The sequence below is a fragment of the Brienomyrus brachyistius genome, chromosome 9 (assembly GCF_023856365.1).
Source record: "Brienomyrus brachyistius isolate T26 chromosome 9, BBRACH_0.4, whole genome shotgun sequence".
In the NCBI taxonomy this organism is placed as follows: domain Eukaryota; kingdom Metazoa; phylum Chordata; class Actinopteri; order Osteoglossiformes; family Mormyridae; genus Brienomyrus; species Brienomyrus brachyistius.
The window spans coordinates 3,624,987-3,645,158 of NC_064541.1; the positions used below are offsets into that span (position 1 = coordinate 3,624,987).

A 20,172-nucleotide genomic window follows, 5' to 3' on the forward strand; every position below is an offset into this window, starting at 1 on the left:
ACATATGAGTAAATATCTTTCTGAGTGACTAACTGTTAAAAATCAGATGAGAAAAAAAGGAAAGTATTACTACATGTATAGTCTTGACAACACTAATAACACTACCTCCAAAAAAACATCAAGGACTATCAACAGGAGACGCGAAAGACACTCACAGCATGTGAGTTTGCATTGCATGCGAGGTGTCACACCAAGTGAATTTACCATTAAACAGTAACAAATTTCAGAGACTTGCAGGGAGACAACCAGATGACAACAGATAAACACAGCTATAAATAAAGCAGAGGAGCGTAGCCAACCGCGAAGACTTCAGCTGGAAACATGACTATACTGATTGCACTTGTGCTGTTGGGTATAGCAGGAAACACCTACTCAGAAACTAATGCAGCCACTGGAACCTCTGATATACTACACCTACACATAGTCAAAAAGGTACAGCACACAAGGGGAAGTTATAAAGATTGCACGTGTACAATGGTGACATACATCAAAACGAACAGGGAGGACAAACCGGAGTTCTGTTCCTGCAATGAAGTATATCTTCTATGTTTCCTGCTTTGAGCTGCGAGCCCCCTGAACGAAAAGATAGTTGGGGGTTATGAGTGCCCAGTCCATTCACAGCACTGGCAGGTGTCCATTAACATCGGATATCACTTCTGTGGCGGCACCCTCTTAAATGACCAGTGGATCGTCTCTGCAGCCCACTGGCAGTCCACCTCCCTCCTCGCCCCCTCCGTCTGTCCCTCATGTGAGGTCCCCTCCTGCTCCGGCCTCCCGGTCGCCCGCTGGGGCTCCCCTTTATTCCCCCTCCTTCTCTCCCTGGTCTCCTATCTTTTTCCCTCCTTTCTCCGTTTCTCGTCCCTTTGTTCCTCCCGTCCTTGCTCCTCATCCTCCTGTATTCCCTCCGTTCACTCCTGGCCCCTTTGTTCCACCTGTTCCCTCTCTGTCCCCATTCCTTGTCTGTCTGTCCGCCTTTCCCGTCCTGTGTCAAGTCTTGTTTTAGCTCATGCCCATGTGCCTGTTCTGTCTGTCCGTCCTGTTCCCTGTGCCTCATTAACGGTTTGTTCTTCTTTTCCAGGTCCCGTTTCCCTCGTCTCGTCCGTCGCCTCCCCTGAGGCACGCCCGGAGAGCGCACCTTTTGGGGGGGGGGGGGTTCTGTCATTCCCGGCTCGTACGATCCTCGTGTGTGCCACGCCCCCATGATTATCCACGTGTGCTTCCCCGATCATACCCAGCTGTGTCTTGTTATTTTGATCTATCTTGTCTATTTGAGTCCATGTCTTGCCTGAGTCCTTCATCTGTCATTGATGTTTGTTAGCATGAGTACTAGCGTTCCGTCCTGCCTTGCTCTTTCCCCTAATAAATCCCCTGTTTGCCCCGTACTTTGCCTGCTTGCATGTTCCTGCTCGCTCGCCTGCCTGTACGCTCACCCGATCACGCAGGGGATCGTGACAATTTGGCTATGTCCAGTGAATTCTGGGGTTCACTGGATGCTTCTGGTACATTATTTTTAGTTATATCATTTTGCATGCTTTCATTTAATTATTTTGTAGAAGAGGAGCAGATTGCCACCATGTCAGAGAAGGTCATCCATCTCATTGATCCAGCGGGAAAGGATGGCTGCCCTCAACAAGTTGGAGCATACACTGAAACAACAGACAAGTCATCGAAGGAGTGCCTTAGCCTGAATCTCATAAGATGCTCATTGAAAGGAATGACATCAGACACCATCAGGAGGACCTGATCTGCCACAGCAACAGCTACCCCCTAAGTAAGGCAGCCATCAGAGCAACCAGACAAAAAGTGTACCTACCTACAAGGGATGTAACGAAACACTCAACTCATTATTCGATATGATTCACGATACGATTTTCTCAGAATGAGATGCAGACAAATTTTATCTTTTTAAACTGTGAGAAACGTGTCCTCTTCTTAACAGTGCAACTGACATTGAATAAAATACTGTTTTTAAAAAATCCCAAATCAAAATAAATAAAAAAATGCTTTACATTAACTGCACCTTCATAATGCTTTTATATTGCGTTCATAAAACGTTCAGTACACCTTCATAATGTATTCATTAAGAAATCATTCATAAACATCATGCATGTATACCTTTACATCCTAATACCCCTTAACAGCTGTAATATACATTAATAACAAACATAATTGTAAAATCATATAATGTTTATTATTAATGTATAATAAGCTGTTAAGTGATGTTAGGATGTTAACGTGTACTTGCCTGCTGCTTATGAATGATCTATGAATGCATTATGAAGGTGCACTTAATATGAAGCGTTACCAAATAAACTAAGGCTTGCATGTGCAGCTTTTTAGCGTGGTTTGCCCTTTTAATAATTTTTGCTTTGGCGGTGGTGAATTGAGCTTACTGTGGTGCCGGTGGTTGTGCTGTGTAAGTTATCAGTTTTTTATAATGTTTGCACGCAGTTTTTGTCTTGACTGTGCATTTCTCGCTTTCGTTTGTGATTACCGGAAAGCTAAAATGCTGCTACACCGTCGATTTAAGATGGGTGGATGTGTCCTCAATTTCAAATTTACTCGCCATCTCTCGTTCGGTCAAAACCAAAAACTACGTATGGCGTCGACGTGAATACGCAGTGACATCAGACATCGAACTGACATAGTGAAATCAAATGTAATATTATACCAGTTTTTCTGTTAAGTAAAGTACCGTGAAGTACTCCTAAAGTAGCGATTCATTTTCCACATCAGCCGGTTTAAATCGTCATACATTTACATCGATTTTTAACCGATTCGCGATTCATCGTTACATGCCTACTACCTACAGTGATCTGGCCAGTCCCCAGTCTGCGTCCCTCAAAGAGTACCGCCAATGAAATGTGGAGTTTACGAAGATCCCCTGACAGCAGAGGAAGATGGTCATCTTGCAGAGCTGGATGCCGATTAACATCATACCCAGGACCAAAATTTTTAAGTCATCTTATAGCTTTAGTTAGATTGACTCGATTGTATTTACATTCTCCAGTTTGTATGCATATGAATTTGGGCACCCTGGTAGACAGAAGCATAACCTGGAAGTTTAATTCCTCTCTGCTTAATAATACAACAATGACTTAATAAATAAATATTCCTTGCCATCACCAGCCATTCTCTGGGATGCAGCCAAAGCTACAATTCAAGTTCATCCTTTTTCTTATTATTCAGTTTTAAAAAAGACTAGAACACAGAAATACTGGAAATTGAAGAGGGTATTAGAGTGCTTAGTGCCTAGAACACTTACATGAAACTAATAAGACCTCCATCGGTCAAGTTGACCATGGATGACTCGCTCTAGTTACAGGGTGGGCTGTGGTTGATTAGTCCAATTCAGGAGTGGCAGTCTCTTCCGCATTGAATACAGGTGTGGGTGATTGCAGGGTTGTCTCCGCAGGAGTTTGCCTTCGACCTGGCTCTCTTTTCTTCAGCCAGGTTTTGGATCCTTTCCTGACGTGCCTTAAGTGTCCTCTGAAGCACACTGCGTCATCTGTTACATAAGAACATAAGAACTATACAAACGAGAGGAGGCCATTCGGCCCATCAAGCTCGCTTGGGGAGAACTTAACTAATAGCTCAGAGTTGTTAAAATCTTATCTAGCTCTGATTTAAAGGAACCCAAGGATTCAGCTTGCACTACGTTATCAGGAAGACTATTCCATACTCTGACTACGCGCTGTGTAAAGAAGTGCTTCCTTAAATCCAGTTTGAAATGTTCTCCCGCTAATTTCCACCTATGGCCACAAGTTGCTGAAGTAACTATTTGGTTGAACAGCATCCAAACCTGTTAGAATCTTATATACCTGGATCATGTCCCCCCTCAGTCTCCTTTGCTTGAGACTGAACAGATTTAGCTCAAGTAACCTTTCCTCGTATGACATTCCTCTAAGACCAGGAATCATTTTTGTGGCCCTACGCTGCACCTTTTCTAAGGCCACAATGTCCTTTTTAAGATATGGTGACCAAACCTGCACAAAATATTCTAGGTGAGGTCTCACCAAGGAATTGTATAATATTAGCATTACCTCCCTTGACTTATACTCCACACACCTGGAGATATACCCCAACATCCTATTGGCCTTTTTTATTGTTTCCCCACACTGGCGAGAATGGGACATGGAAGCATCAACATACACACCAAGGTCTTTTTCATGATCAGCTACCTTTATTTCAGTGGGACCCATAAAATACCTGTACTTTATATTTCTGCTCCCTACATGTGTGACGCCCGCTCCGTCCGCTCCTCGTGTGTGCCACGCCCCCTGATTACCCACGTGTGCTTCCCTGATCGTCTCCAGCTTTGTCCATTTACTTTGCTTGGTCCTGTCTTATTTAAGTCCTGGTCTTACCTGTTTGCCTTGTCTGTCATTGATGTTCGTAGGCGTTTGTTGTTTCCTGAAACCCCGTTTGTTATTAAATCCCCGTTTTCCCCGCAATTCGCCTGCCTTGCCTACTTCCTGCCCGCTCGATCCGCACGATCGCCGCTTGCTGCCGTACCGATCGTGACAACATGGAGTACCTTACATTTGTCTACGTTAAATTTCATCTGCCAGGTATCGGCCCAGTCACTAATTAAATCAAGATCCCGCTGTAGCTGCTGAGCCGCTAATTCAGTATCTGCTACACCACCCACCTTGGTGTCATCTGCAAATTTCACCAGTTTACTGTATATATTGGTATCTATATCATTTATGTAAATTAGAAACAATAGTGGTCCTAAAATCGAACCCTGCGGTACCCCACTATGGACGCAGGCCCACTGTGACATTGTGCCTCTTATAACTACTCGCTGTTTCCTATCTGTTAACCAGTTATCAATCCAGGTCGCTACGGTACCTAAAATACCTGTCACTTTGAGTTTAAGTAGGAGCCTCTTGTGGGGGACAACATCAAAAGCCTTTTGGAAATCTAAGTAGATGACATCATAGGCCTTCTTATCATCAACTTCCTGAGTAGCTTCCTCAAAAAACTCCAACAGATTCGTTAAACAGGATCTACCTCTCCTAAATCCATGCTGGCTATCCCGCAAAATGTTATTTGAGTCCAGGTAATCTACCATTTTCTCTTTGATTATAGCCTCCATAACTTTACCAGTTATACAAGTTAGACTGATTGTTAAAAAAACGGAGTGGAGATCGCGTGTTTCCTGTGGAGCTCCACTTAACGTCGTAAAGATTAGCCCCACTTTACGTTATTAAAGATCACGTGTTTCCTGTGGAGCTGACATATTTCCTGTGGAAACATGTTGCCCTTTTATTTCAAATAAGACCCTTTAACCACATCGCTTTTAAGTAACAAAACTCTTTTTCGGCTAATGTGTTACTTAAAATAAAACATCCTAAGCATTTCGACAACAAGAATCAAGGAATAATGCGGGCAATCCTTGTTAAAATAACTCTCACTCTCTCTCCATGTGGCACTTGTGCGTAGAGCCACGATCACCACACACCACTTTTATTGAAAACAGCTGAGGCAAGTAGTTTTATGAATTTTAAAGTGTGTATAAAATAAGTATTTTTAACTATTTTAACGGGGTCACCAGACGCGTCGAGCTTTTCTAGCTACTGTATAGAGGAAAGAGGGTCTGGCAGTTTTGAATGGTAAAAGCAGTAGTTGTGTATTGTTAATGGGTTATTTTTAACAACATGCCCAGTTTTATATCTGTAAAGACGCAGCCATCCTGTTTTTCGGGGGGTTAATGCATATTGCATGTCAAAACATGTCGGTCAGCCAATGTCCGCGGCAGTGGGTAACTGGGCGTCGGCGCAAGAGCTTTTGGAGTCGTGAGCAATAAGCCCATGAGAAGGATGCATGAATGAAACAAAATGGCCGCAGATTGACAAATTGTTTCACGGTGCCTGTAGAGTGACTGTGACATCTTGTTTAACCGCTGGTCCTGAGTGTGCGAAGCAGACAGCCAGCAGTTCAATCCTGGCAGAAAGCACATTACCTCTATTTGTTAATATGTCTTGTTCATAAATAGTATAAAATAATATATCCATCCATCCATCCATCCATCCATTTTCCAAACCGCTTATCCTATTGGGTCGCGGGGGGTCCGGAGCCTATCCCAGAAGCAATGGGCACGAGGCAGGGAACAACCCAGGATGGGGGGCCAGCCCATCGCTGGGCACACTCACACATGCACACCTATGGGCAATTTAGTGACAACAATTAGCCTCAGCATGTTTTTGGACTGTGGAGGGAAACCGGAGTACCCGGAGGAAACCCCACGACGACATGGGGAGAACATGCAAACTCCGCACACATGTGACCCAGGCGGAGACTCGAACCCAGGTCCCAGAGGTGTGAGGCAACAGTGCTAACCACTGCACCACCATGCCGCCCCATAAAATAATGTATTTCTAATTTAAATAAAAGTCGATCTATAACACCACAGCTTTGGCATAGGCCCGGACACCCCGCTGCGGGCCTGGGGGTTAAATGAAGTATCTAACTACAATTGTTTAATCAGCGGGATAAAGTGCCATAGCTTAAACGGTTGTATGACAGATTAGTATAAAATTTTAAACCAATAAGATGTAAGGAATAAAAGAATTTAGTTGTATTTTGTTAGTTTTATTTTAAATAAGATGCACCCAGTTTATTATTAATTTAATAGCTGTAGGAACTAGTGGTATTTAGCAACATACATCAAAAACATCTTCAAGATTCCAATACGAAAGGTAACCGACAAAGTTTTCAAGCATATTTCATAAAACAAGACATCGCAAGGAGAGCGTTCGATTAGGAGATGGCGTCGTACGTAGTCCTGGATAGGAACTATAGTAAAAGGTATTTTTCTACGTACTTCAAAAACATTTTTAAAACTTTGTTAGACTAATACCTTAGTTATTTTAATAATTTAAGGGATAAAAAAACATTTGTCGTCTTTGCCGATGTGTTATTTTAAGTAAATGCGTTATTTTCTAACGGCAAAAGCCCTGTCATGTTTTAGGTGCGAAATTATATGTTCTAGCATTATATGGACTAGGAACTGTCTCTGGGGGAGCAGCCCCAGATTGGAACTATTAAGCAGCATTTAGTGACAATCATCAAAAACACATTTTTAAAAACTTTAACAGAATAAAGCCTTAGTTATTTTAATAAACAAGTTTTTTTCAGTAAATCCTTGTTCATGCTCATGTGCACAAACACACACACCCCGATGTCGGGTTATTTAACTTTAGGTTGGTGATCGCGATGTGTGACCAAACCCCAAAGCACCCTAACTTAGTCATCCACTATGCAGCGAGACTAGACAGTGACTATATGCCCCATTCAACCGTTATTTATTTATTGTTTTATTTATTTATTTTAAAAAAAAACTTTGACAGAATAAAGACTTAGTTATTTTAATAAATACACTTTTTTTTCAATAAATGTCGTTTGCACACACACACCGGTGGTCAGGGGGGCTTTAGAATTTAACTTTAGGTCTGTGAAAGTATAGGACCTCAACATGTATTCAGACCCCCAAAACATACTAACTTAGTTGTTCAATAACTTATCACGAAAAAAACAGACAAAAATAGACTTGTAAATTTTAAAGAAAAGACATTAACTGTTTTTGTTAATGTTTAAAGGCATACAAACTTCAGTTGTATTGGACATGCGATAGAATGTACGCAAGGGTTGGCCTTAAGAGTTTGCTCAATCAAAAAACACCAGACATATATAGTTTACGTTTTTATTAAAATGTACAAGGATTGTTTTGTTATAGCGAAATTTTCAATTCGTATGAGTATGATATAAGTCATTTAGGCAACAAGATTTGAGGAAGAACCTAAATAGCGGCTAGAAATGACCGACCAGGCAGGCAGAAGTGTGCTTTTCATATCTCACAAGTCATGGAAGTTTGGGATGGGGGGACACATAAGTGTGGGATAGGAACTGTGGAATCAGGCAAGGGGTGTAAGAATTTATATATATACTCACCGGCCACTTTATTAGGCACACTTGTCCAACTGCTCGTTGACGCAAATTACTGATCAGCCAATCACATGGTGGCAACTCAATGCATTTAGGCATGTTGACATGGTCAATACGAACCGCTGCAGTTCAAACTGAGCTTCAGAATGGGGAAGAAAGGTGATTTAAGTGTCTTTGAACGTGGCATGGTTGTTGGTGCCAGACCAACAACAGGTCTGAGTATTGCAGAAACTGCTGATCTTCTGGGATTGTCACACACAACCATCTCTAGGGTTTACAGAGAATGGTCCGAAAAAGGGAAAACATCCATTGAGCGGCAGTTCTGTGGGCGAAAATGCCTTGTTGATGCCAGAGGTCAGAGAAGAATGGCCAGAGTGGTTCGAGCTGATAGAAAGGCAACTCAAATAACCACTCATTACAACCAAGGTATGCAGAAGAGCATCTCCGAACGCACAACACATCCAACCTTGAGGCAGATGGGCTACAGTAGCAGAAGACCACACCGGGTGCCACTCCTGTCAGCAAAGAACAGGAAACTGAGGCTACAATTCGCACAGGCTCACCGAAATTGGACAATAGAAGATTGGAAAAATGTTGCCTCAGTCTCGATTTCTGCTGCGACATTCGGATGGTAGGGTCAGAATTTGGCGTCAACAACATGAAAGTATGGATCCATCCTGCCTTGTATCAACGGTTCAGGCTGGTGGTGGTGGTGTAATGGTGTGGGGGACATTCTCTTGGCACACTTTGGGCCCCTTAGTATTAATTGATCATCGTTGCAACGCCACAGCCTACCTGAGTATTGTTGCTGACCATGTCCATCCCTTTATGACCACAGTGTACCCATCTTCTGATGGCTACTTTCAGCAGAATAATGCACCATGTCATAAAGCTCGAATCATCTCACACTGATTTCTTGAACATGACAATGAGTTCACTGTACTCAAATGGCCTCCACAGTCCCCAGATCTCAATCCAATAGAGCACTTTTGGGATGTGGTGGAACGGGAGATTCGCATCATGGATGTGCAGCCGACAAATCTGCAGCAACTGCGTGATGCTATCATGTCAATATGGACCAATATCTCTGAGGAATGTTTCCAGTACTTTGTTGAATCTATGCCACGAAGGATTAAGACACTTCTAAAGGCAAAAGGGGGTCCAACTACTAGCATGGTGTACCTAATAAAGTGGCTGGTGAGTGTATTCTTGTTATTTTAAAGAAGGTGTACATGATTATTTAATTACATTTAATAGGAACTAGTAAGCTGTATTTAGCATCATGCATCAAATACACATTTAAAACGTAATAATGGCCTTGGTTATTTTAATAAAGACATCCTACAAGGTGCCCCATGACCCCAGCTTATATCATCTATAAGCTTAATTTGAGATGCTTTCTTGAGTATAATGTTAAGTTGACAACGGTAACGGAGCTGCAGTCTGTTTGATAGTTAATGAAACATAGTCCAAATTCAACAGTGTCAGCAGTCATCCACTATGCAGGGAGACTACAGATTGACTATAACGACCCGTTTACCCGCTGGCGTTATTTTTAAGAATTTTGATAGAATAAAGCCTTAGCTATTTTAATAAATATGTTTTAAATGGCCAGAAAAATAATTGGCTAACACTATTAATAGTTTATATGAGGATGAGGTTTTTGCAACAGTCACAATCCTATCAGTCAAGTATAACATGCCAAAGAAACATCTGTTTCCTTTATTTCAAAGCGGACACTTTGTGCAAAAGTTGTTTCCTCATTTCCATAACGGCCACCAGAATTGGAGGGTCCTTAAAGACCTTTCATAAGACTTGGAGGCCCTGTCCTGAGGTTTATCAAAGACCAGGTTCTTACACTATAGGTTTAAGACTAGCTGTTTAAGTACTAGATGGGAGGACCCCTGCAATGAAATTCGTAACATTTCAAGATGTATAGATCATAAAACTTATTGTATACACCCATCATATGTTGGAGGGGTTGGTGTGTCCTCATTTTAAAAGGATGAGGTTCCTAGCCAGTAAGGAGTGCATGGTATCACATGGTGAAATGTCGAACAGGTCTGTTGGAGGATTAGAGGAGATAGAACTATGTTTTTGCTCTGCCCTTCGATTATCTGAGTTCTGGACAGATAAAAACAGTAGTTCTCTCCTCCTGTTCCTAGCACCCCCCACCCCCCACCTGAATGTTTTCATTCCAGCCCAACCTGCTTTCAAACCTTTCACATTCATGATTAGTCTATTAAGGCCCATATGAGCCTGATTAAGGCAGGTTTGGGATGAAAATTCTGGCCGAGTGGGCAAGAGGAACAGGATTGAGAACCACTGTGCTAAAACAACACTCTGGAACACACAACCCATATTAAGAATTTGACTCTTTTTTACTAAACAAAAATATTATGAATTTAGCGAGGTGAACTTCTGGCACTCTAGCTAAAGAAGGAGCAGACTTAGAGGACTATTACACCAAAATTCTGAACGATTCTAATTTATATCATGCCTTATTTATTAGCAATACTTTTAGAAATTGTGAATCTCTTTATAAATCATAAAGTACAGTGTCACAAGGAGATTCTTAAGGGTCCTTTCTCTTTGGATGAGGCTTTAAAAGCCCTTTGATCTATGCCCCCTAATTAGTGACCCAGCCAGGATGGGTACCAATAATAATCTTAGAGGAATTCAGACAATGGGTACTGAGCATAAAATTTCTCTCTAAAAGAATGTTGTGTTATTATTCATTGTTGTCACTCCTCATCAAGGTCAGGTGGCAAACATGGGGTGTGGGTCAGAGGGAAGAGTTGGATAAAGTAAAGTTCTTTTAATGCTCAAAGCACAATGTACAAGTAAATACACACAATACAACACACAGTATATGGAAAACAAGTATTGGAACACTTGGCTATTACACCCACAGAAACTTCTATGAATCCCATTTTAAATCCATAGGCATCAACATGGAGCTGCGCCCCCCCCTGCAGCTATAACAGCTGGTACTCTCAAAAAGGATCCCAAAGGGGGTGTGGTCAGAGCTCTGTGTAGTCCAGTCAAGTTCTTCACACCAAACTCACCCTTGCTTTGTGCAGTGGGACACAGTCATGCTGAAACAGAAAAGGGCCTTCCTCAAACTGTTCCCACAAAGTTGGAAGTATAGAATTGGCCAAAATGTCTTGGTATGCTAAAGCATTAAAAGTTCTCTTAACCAGAACTAAGGGGCCTAGCCCAACCCCTGAAAAACAACCCCATACCATTATCCCTCCTGCACCAAACTTTACAGTTGACACATTCCAGTCAGGTAGGTAACATTCTCTTGACATCTGCCAAACCCAGTCTCATTCATAAAGCTGCCAAACAGAGAAGCATCATTCGTCACTCCACAGAACACATTTCCAGTTCCAGAGTCCAGTGGCGATGTGCTTTACACCATCCAACACTTGGCATTTCGCTTGGTGATACGAAACTTGCATGCAGCTGCTCTGCCATGGAAGCCTATTCCATGAAGCTTTGGGCACACGGTTTCTATGCTGGGGTTAAAGCCCAGGGAAATTTGGAACTATGCACTTATTGAGTCAGAGTGTTTGCGACTTTCACGCAGTATGCCGCTAAGCACTCAGTGACCCCGCTCTGTTACTTTACATGGTCTACCACTTTGAGAGTTTCTGTTGTTCCTAAACACTTCCACTTTGCAATAATAGCACTTACAGTTGATGGTGGAATATCTAGCAGGGAAGAAATTTCACAAACTGACTAAATGCAAAGGTGGCATCAAAGACAGTACCAGGCTTAATCACTGAGCTCTTCAGAATGACCTATTCTTTCACAAATGTTTGTAAACGTGACTGCATGGCAATGTGATTGATATTATACACCTGTGGCAATGGGACTCAATGGAGCACCTGAATTCTATAATTAAGAGTTGTGTCCCAATATGTTTGTCCATATATTGTATCTAAGTATTATTTATTAAGGTTTAAGATATGGATAGTCTCATTTTGAAATGATGTTATGCATAATAAGACAGCAGGCAAAATGTGTATTTTTGAATGATTTATTGTGAACTTCCACTTGAGTTGTGAAGGGTGTTGATATATTAGCATGAAATTTAGTTACTGGCCATGGTGGTGGTGATCCATTCAGTGAATATGCAGACCTGAAGAGAAAGTACATTTTAAGCAGCCAATGTCAGTAAAAAGTAAATACAGGTAAAAAGTAAATCAATGAAGTACTGAGATATACACAAAACACGCTCCAGGAGAATGTGGTTAAATGAACCAAACCCTTACTTTAGTGTAGACACCAGGATGATCCTTCTCAGCACAGCCGTATCCCCATGACACAACACCCTGGAGCTGACCTTTGCACACGACGGGACCACCAGAGTCACCCTGATAAATGCAGAGAGCTAGTAAGTGGTTTGGGTCGGTGTTTAAACACACATACACCACAGTAACAAAAACAGAGGTCACCCTAATACAGGACATATCTATGATGTGCCAGAATCAGCCACAGGGGGAGCCAGAGAGGAGCTATGTTCAGTACCTGGCAGGAGTCCTTGCCTCCCTCCATGTATCCAGCACAGAACATGGACTTAGTGATCATGCCAGGGTAGGCCTTCTCACAGTCACTCTGTGGCAAGATGGGGATCTCTAGACACTGCAGCTTGTTGCTGTCAGCGGCTGTGGGAAGAGAAGGAAAGTCAGGGACAGGTTTAGAAAGAACGGAAGCATTAAATACAGCCATTAGCTGTATTATGTAAACATAACTATTTTCACCTACTGAACAACAACATTGAGATCTTCCTGTCAGTACAGTTGACCTTTGACCCAAACAGCCTACTCACTCGAGCTCATGGTATTGCCCCAGCCAGAGACTGTGCACATGGTACCAGCGGGGGCACATGCAGTGGGCAGAGACACAGGCTGCACAAAGCTGTTGAGGTCGGCTGGTTTGCTCAACTTGATCAGCATGATGTCATTGTCGATAGTCCAGGAATCATAGCCAGGGTAACGGATCACGAGTGAAGATGAGATAAACTGCTCACTGTCCTCCTTCACCTGGATGTTGTGTTCACCCAAACGCACCTCCACACGGCTAGGAGAAGAAAAAAACACAAGCATATAAGTTATGATAGAGAATTACACATTGATGGGTAACCATATTTGTTCAAAGTATTCTGCTTTCTTTTCAGAGTCTAAGAATGCATCTCTAAATTATCCTTATTGTACGATTCTGGATGTGTGTTCTTGTGAAGGACTGGCATCCTATCCAGAGTGTCCCGCATGCTTCCTGGAATAGGCATCAAGTTTACCGTCATCCTGTACTAGCAAATTGGATATAGAAAAAGAGTAGATGAACTCATGGAAGCATGGATAGATGGAGGGAGAGATTGCCAAATTCTTAAGTTGCTGTAGTTTACAATAGCCATTGTTGGAATCTGTGTCACCATAGGGTATCAAATGACATGCAATTCACTTAACTGTTGATCTAAAGTCAACTTATTGCATTTCCATTGGCTGTGGAGAATATGTGCAATTTTGGCAACGTTTTACATTAAATTATGGAGTCATACACACATAATACTGTGATCTATGCTTAAGAGCTCAGCAAAGAATAACTTTCACTTACGACTTGTAGCAGTGGGCAGCAGACACAACCCAGTCGTTGCTGACCAGGGAGCCTCCACAGAAGTGGTAGCCGACATTCAAGGACACCTGCCAGGGCTGTGAGTGCTCAGCGCACTCGTGTCCTCCAACAATCTTGTCATCCTCAGCCCCTGTCAAGAGAGAAAGAAAATATGAAGGTTAACTTTATACAGGAAATATTCTGACGCCATTAAATACATTAAAAATTACATTCTGAGCAGGAACAATTTCTTTCAAACGAGAAGAATTACTTACAAGCAGCTCCCAAAAGCAGAACAAGTATCAAACCCTTCATGGTTGCTTTGTGATCCCGTAGAATGAGCAGATTTCTCCAGCACCTGGCTTTTATTTTCTCCTTCTGCTTTATCGGAAAATGCGTTACACCTCATTGGCTCTGGAGGGAACAAATCAGAAGGCTTCATATTTTAGATGTGGTAATAAGCTGTCATGTTATCATGGTATACATACAAAACCTGTTAATGAGTTAGCAGTGGACTGTTTATGTATGTATGTCCAAATTAGATTTTCACTTTTTTAAGAATTGAGAAGTGTAACGCTGCCATTGACATTGTTGACTAGTTTTCTTTTAAAAACCCTGATTTTATGACATTAGGAGCTACACTCCCAAAAATGTCATTGAGGGATTCACTCACATAAGTGTCATGCAATCACAGGGAAGATCAATGGTCACCAGATACATTAAATATTTAATTTATAAACTTTTGAATTCTAAGAAATTTATAAAATATGGAATTCTAAAGAAAATTCCCATATTTCACCAATTTATTTAATTACTATACTATACTGTATTATACTATACTATACTATAGTCATGAGTCATTAGCAAGAACAACCTTAAAAAACCACTTATTCAAGAATTGATTAGGCTGAGTCTGGTATCATTATGTGGGGGCAAAAGGCAGAGAAAACTGCGAATAGCCATTAATTGAATAAAAACACAAAAACTTGTGGCAATTTATACATACCAATTCACCTGAAGGGTCTTTGGTCTGTGAGAGCATAGCTACACAAACTCAGGAAGATGAGACAGGCACCACACATACTAGGTCAGGTGCAGGAATCAAACCTACAACCTTGGAGATGTTGGATGAATTATGGGATAATCAGTTATGGATCTTCCAGTCAGATGCCTAATGATTTAACCTCTGATGTAAGAGTCATTCTTTTTTTTTACCAATTTTCCTGAGATGTACAGTATGGTATCAAATATGATCATGATATGATCATGAAAATGACATTTAATGACTTTACTATTTCACCTGATGGTTAAACTATTGTCATTCCACCAGAAATTCAAAAATGATGTGGGCCATACCTTGGAAGAACCATGAGATGGTTCATCGCTGTGTTTCCATGGAAAAACTGTGAGAAAACTACATCTGCATCCTTTATCCATATTGATAAAAGATCTACAACCAAAATAGCATGTCCCAGCAAATAATTAACAGTGTGTAAAGTACTTGTATTTACATGTAGAAATGGTCTTTCTTTAAAAAGAGACAATGTAACAGACTAAGCACCTAGGCACCTGCTGAATAGCTACCTCCAACATACAATATTATTTTCATGTAAAAGGATGCTTAATGAACAAAAAAGCCTAAAATCAGCAGTGAACAAGTGAAGCTAGAACTGAGTAAAAGCTAACTGGCTCTGTCACAAGCACTGAGATCCTATGAATCAATGAGGGATCAGAACAGACATGGGCCCTAACCAGGGGTGCATAATATATATACACAGTTCTGATATACAACCATGGATAAAATCGAGACCACTATATTCCTCTATATATTTAAACAAATCTGCTTTTTTAAATCATGGTTTAATTGTGGTTCTGCTGGCAAAAGGCTATGCTGAGTAGCAGGACGCTTTCAAAGATTTCAAAATTTGTAAGACAGCAGTACACAAAAATAAGTTGAAGCAGGAGACACCGGGAACAACCAGAAACCAATCACGTAAAAGGTGAAAGCGACATTCTATTGCCAGAGATGACTGTTAACTTATCTGACAGTTTCTCATGAATCAGAGGATGACATCAAGTGACCTTCAAAAGCAATGGGAAACATTAAGTGCAGGTGTGAAGTGCACTGCTAGGACAGTTTGCATCAAACTCCTAGAAGCAGGACCGAAGTTCCATAAGGAAACGAAGAAGCCCTTCGTAAATGAGAAGCAGGGAAGAGCCAAGCTGCAATTTGCAGAACATTATATATTATTCACAGATGCATACCCATAAATGAGTGAAATAACAATTGTGCTGTGGTCTCTTAATTTTTTCCATGGCTGTATATTTACTTACACATACTTGACCATAATAATTGCAATCCTCTGAATCAATGAAGTGCCAGAACAGACATGGGATGCAAGCTGGAGTACATAATATATATGACTTGAATATATATGCCACTGCGATGGGCTGGCCCCCCATCCTGGGCTGTCCCCTACCTCATGCCCATTGCTTCTGGGATAGGCTCCGGACCCCCTGCGACCCAGTAGGATAGTGGTTTGGAAAATGGATGGATGGATATACAGTATATGCCACTACAATTCGATCCTGGATAAGTGGCAGAAAATGGATGGATGGATGGATGGATGAATGGACATAATAACCATGATCCTCTGAATCAGTGAGGTAACAGACATACATCATAACTAGGGGTACATAACATACTCTCTCTCACATACACACACACACACAGTCTACCAGCTCTACAGCTAGCAAAGCAGCGCAGGAAGTTGTCATTCAGCTTCTAACCTCAACCAAGCATATGTAAGGAAATCATGTTTTATTCTGTATAAAAATCTGGTTTTATTGTCATCGCATGTATATGTACATCAGATGTTAGTGTCATATGCAAGTGTAAGTGCATCAGGTTTTATTCTCAGTGGCATGTGCATATGCATCAGGTTTTAATACCATATTTATGTTCACGTGCACGAGGTCGTCGTATGCATCAGAAACTTCATATTTGCGTGGTCTGTGTTAGTGAACAAAGAATTTTAGCTTTGTGCTAGTTCATTTACATTTTTGTGTTATTATTATTATTAGTATTGATAATAAGAATGAGCTGAATGACACTTTTATTCAAATTATCTTACATTACAGGCAATGCTTGAAATTTATGTGTGCTCCCTCGGACATTTTTGTTTGTCTTAGTGGATACACTTTAGGTTTGTCTTGGTGACCAATGCACTTTATTTTAGGGAATGATGCAATTTGTGTTGTTCAATAATTGGTTTTTAAATTTGTGTTGCCCTAGTGATGCACTATTAAGAATGTCCTAGTCAACAATGCACTTTGTTTGCCTGGGTAAACAATGCATTTTCTTGTTTTCCATATTGCTTTGTGTGATTTAATTGTATTATCCTGATGTCAGTCAGTTACTGTAGCATCTGCATAGAGAAACCTTATAAGATTGAAGCGTCTTAAGAATTACTTGCACTCCGCAATGAGTCAAGAACAGCTTAGTGGACTTGTGATGTTATAACAGAGAGCTCTTCCAGCAGCATTGTGCAATAATTCATGACTTTGCATCAAAAAAGTCCCAGAGGACTCCTTTATAAATGGAAGGGTGGGGAAAGGGCCTGGAAATCTTGCCTATGGCCCCTGAAAATGTAGGGTCGACTCTGCTGTACATCAGTCATAATGAATGTATTCCTTGCACACTAACAGGTGCAGGAGTAGTGAAGTTATGGCCCATATTTACAGAAGTCTATGCAGAACCGGCACATTCTGATTGGAAGGATCATAAGGAACTCCAGAGTGCATCCCTCATCTCTAGCCAAATCACTTTTCAAGGAGTCAGATAACCATGCTGGTGGGTATTGACAAGAGAGACATCCATTCTTTGATACTAGAGTCCGGTTGTTTGACAGAGTTGCTGCCCAACCCTGTCCATGGCATTGTGAGTGCAGGTGAGGGTCAGTTTTCCATAATGTCTTTCCAGATGCCCAAATGTGTTCTGGAGTTGCTGCCTAATCAAATTTTAGTTTGAATACTGAGAACGGCGAGACAAAAAGGAAACTATGCCCTGTCGGTGGCAGCTTTTCAAAGCTGCTTGATGAATTAAATGAAAAATACATGCAGGTTGTACCTAATATGTGGTTAATGAGTTTAATCCCAGATATGCCTAATTAATTAAGTTGTTGCTTCCGAACTAATGCAGATGGGCTTTGTATGTTATTCAGGCTTAAGTGCGGCAGTGACGACTGTATAAATAAATGCACACGGCTGTCCAGAATACAATTTCTCAAAACCTTCAGGGTATCAGTCCCTGTTAAGGGGTATCACCTACTGGTCTTCACTGCATAGCTTATCTCTTCAAATAGTATATAAATACTCCTACATATCCTGAATATGTGGTAAAAGTAAATGTTGTTTTTATTTTTATCAGAATCAAAATTAATGGAGTTAAGGTCAGGAAATATGGATAATGGGGCATCATTCTGTACTCACAAAATCTAAGTATTTTCGATTTTATTTAATATATAAATATATAATATATATTTTGGTTTTATTTAATATATAATTTATATGGATGCTTTCCATCTGAAATGAAACATACAATGTCAGACAAAAATGTGTATTTCTGAATGATTTATTGTCAACTCAAAAAATTTCCACTTGAGTTGTGAAGGGTGTTGATATATTAGCATGAGATTTAGTTACTGGCCATGGTGGTGGTGATCCATTCAGTGAACATGCAGACCTGAAGAGAAAGTACATTTTAAGCAGCCAATATCAGTAAAAAGTAAATACAGGTAAAAAGTAAATCAATGAAGTACTGAGATATACACAAAACACGCTCCAGGAGAATGTGGTTAAATGAACCAAACCCTTACTTTAGTGTAGACACCAGGATGATCCTTCTCAGCACAGCCGTATCCCCATGACACAACACCCTGGAGCTGACCTTTGCACACGACGGGACCACCAGAGTCACCCTGATAAATGCAGAGAGCTAGTAAGTGGTTTGGGTCGGTGTTTAAACACACATACACCACAGTAACAAAAACAGAGGTCACCCTAATACAGGACATATCTATGATGTGCCAGAATCAGCCACAGGGGGAGCCAGAGAGGAGCTATGTTCAGTACCTGGCAGGAGTCCTTGCCTCCCTCCATGTATCCAGCACAGAACATGGACTTAGTGATCATGCCAGGGTAGGCCTTCTCACAGTCACTCTGTGGCAAGATGGGGATCTCTAGACACTGCAGCTTGTTGCTGTCAGCGGCTGTGGGAAGAGAAGGAAAGTCAGGGACAGGTTTAGAAAGAACGGAAGCATTAAATACAGCCATTAGCTGTATTATGTAAACATAACTATTTTCACCTACTGAACAACAACATTGAGATCTTCCTGTCAGTACAGTTGACCTTTGACCCAAACAGCCTACTCACTCGAGCTCATGGTATTGCCCCAGCCAGAGACTGTGCACATGGTACCAGCGGGGGCACATGCAGTGGGCAGAGACACAGGCTGCACAAAGCTGTTGAGGTCGGCTGGTTTGCTCAACTTGATCAGCATGATGTCATTGTCAAGAGTCCAGGAATCATAGTCAGGGTTGCGGATTACAAGTGAGGATGAGATAAACTGATCACTGTTCTCCTTCTCCTGGATGTTGTGTTCACCCAAACGCACCTCCACACGGCTAGGAGAAGAAAAAAACACAAGCATATAAGTTATGATAGAGAATTACACATTGATGGGTAACCATATTTGTTCAAAGTATTCTGCTTTCTTTTCAGAGTCTAAGAATGCATCTCTAAATTATCCTTATTGTACGATTCTGGATGTGTGTTCTTGTGAAGGACTGGCATCCTATCCAGAGTGTCCCGCATGCTTCCTGGAATAGGCATCAAGTTTACCGTCATCCTGTACTAGCAAATTGGATATAGAAAAAGAGTAGATGAACTCATGGAAGCATGGATAGATGGAGGGAGAGATTGCCAAATTCTTAAGTTGCTGTAGTTTACAATAGCCATTGTTGGAATCTGTGTCACGATAGGGTATCAAATGACATGCAATTCACTTAACTGTTGATTTAAAGTCAACTTATTGCATTTCCATTGGCTGTGGAGAATATGTGCAATTTTGGCAACGTTTTACATTAAATTATGGAGTCATACACACATAATACTGTGATCTATGCTTAAGAGCTCAGCAAAGAATAACTTTCACTTACGACTTGTAGCAGTGGGCAGCAGACACAACCCAGTCGTTGCTGACCAGGGAGCCTCCACAGAAGTGGTAGCCGACATTCAAGGACACCTGCCAGGGCTGTGAGTGCTCAGCGCACTCGTGTCCTCCAACAATCTTGTCATCCTCAGCCCCTGTCAAGAGAGACAGAAAATATTCTGACGCCATTAAATACATCAAAAATTACATTCTGAGCAGGAACAATTTCTTTCAAAGAAGAAGAATTACTTACAAGCAGCTCCCAAAAGCAGAACAAGTATCAAACCCTTCATGGTTGCTTTGTGATCCCGTAGAATGAGCAGATTTCTCCAGCACCCTGGCTTTTATTGTCACCTTCTGCTTTATCATAAAATGCGTCACACCTCATTGG

At 41.3% G+C, this 20,172-nt stretch overlaps 2 protein-coding genes across 2 annotated transcripts; both read right to left on the reverse strand.

Moving 5' to 3' along the window:
* Positions 1-11,981: 11,981 nt before the first annotated feature.
* On the reverse strand, positions 11,982-13,913 carry LOC125748342 (trypsin-2-like). The gene is made up of 6 exons (XM_049024375.1): positions 13,845-13,913; positions 13,573-13,720; positions 12,788-13,038; positions 12,487-12,623; positions 12,231-12,332; positions 11,982-12,097 (listed from the first exon to the last, which is right to left on the reverse strand). The coding sequence occupies exons 1-6, from the start codon at positions 13,882-13,884 to the stop codon at positions 12,050-12,052; spliced, it is 726 nt and encodes a 241-aa protein (XP_048880332.1). The 5' UTR covers positions 13,885-13,913; the 3' UTR covers positions 11,982-12,049.
* Positions 13,914-18,186: 4,273 nt separating this feature from the next.
* LOC125748343 (trypsin-2-like) lies at positions 18,187-20,172 on the reverse strand. The gene is made up of 6 exons (XM_049024376.1): positions 20,035-20,172; positions 19,789-19,936; positions 19,004-19,254; positions 18,703-18,839; positions 18,447-18,548; positions 18,187-18,313 (listed from the first exon to the last, which is right to left on the reverse strand). Exons 1-6 carry the CDS (start codon positions 20,072-20,074, stop codon positions 18,266-18,268), a joined length of 726 nt encoding a protein of 241 aa, XP_048880333.1. The 5' UTR covers positions 20,075-20,172; the 3' UTR covers positions 18,187-18,265.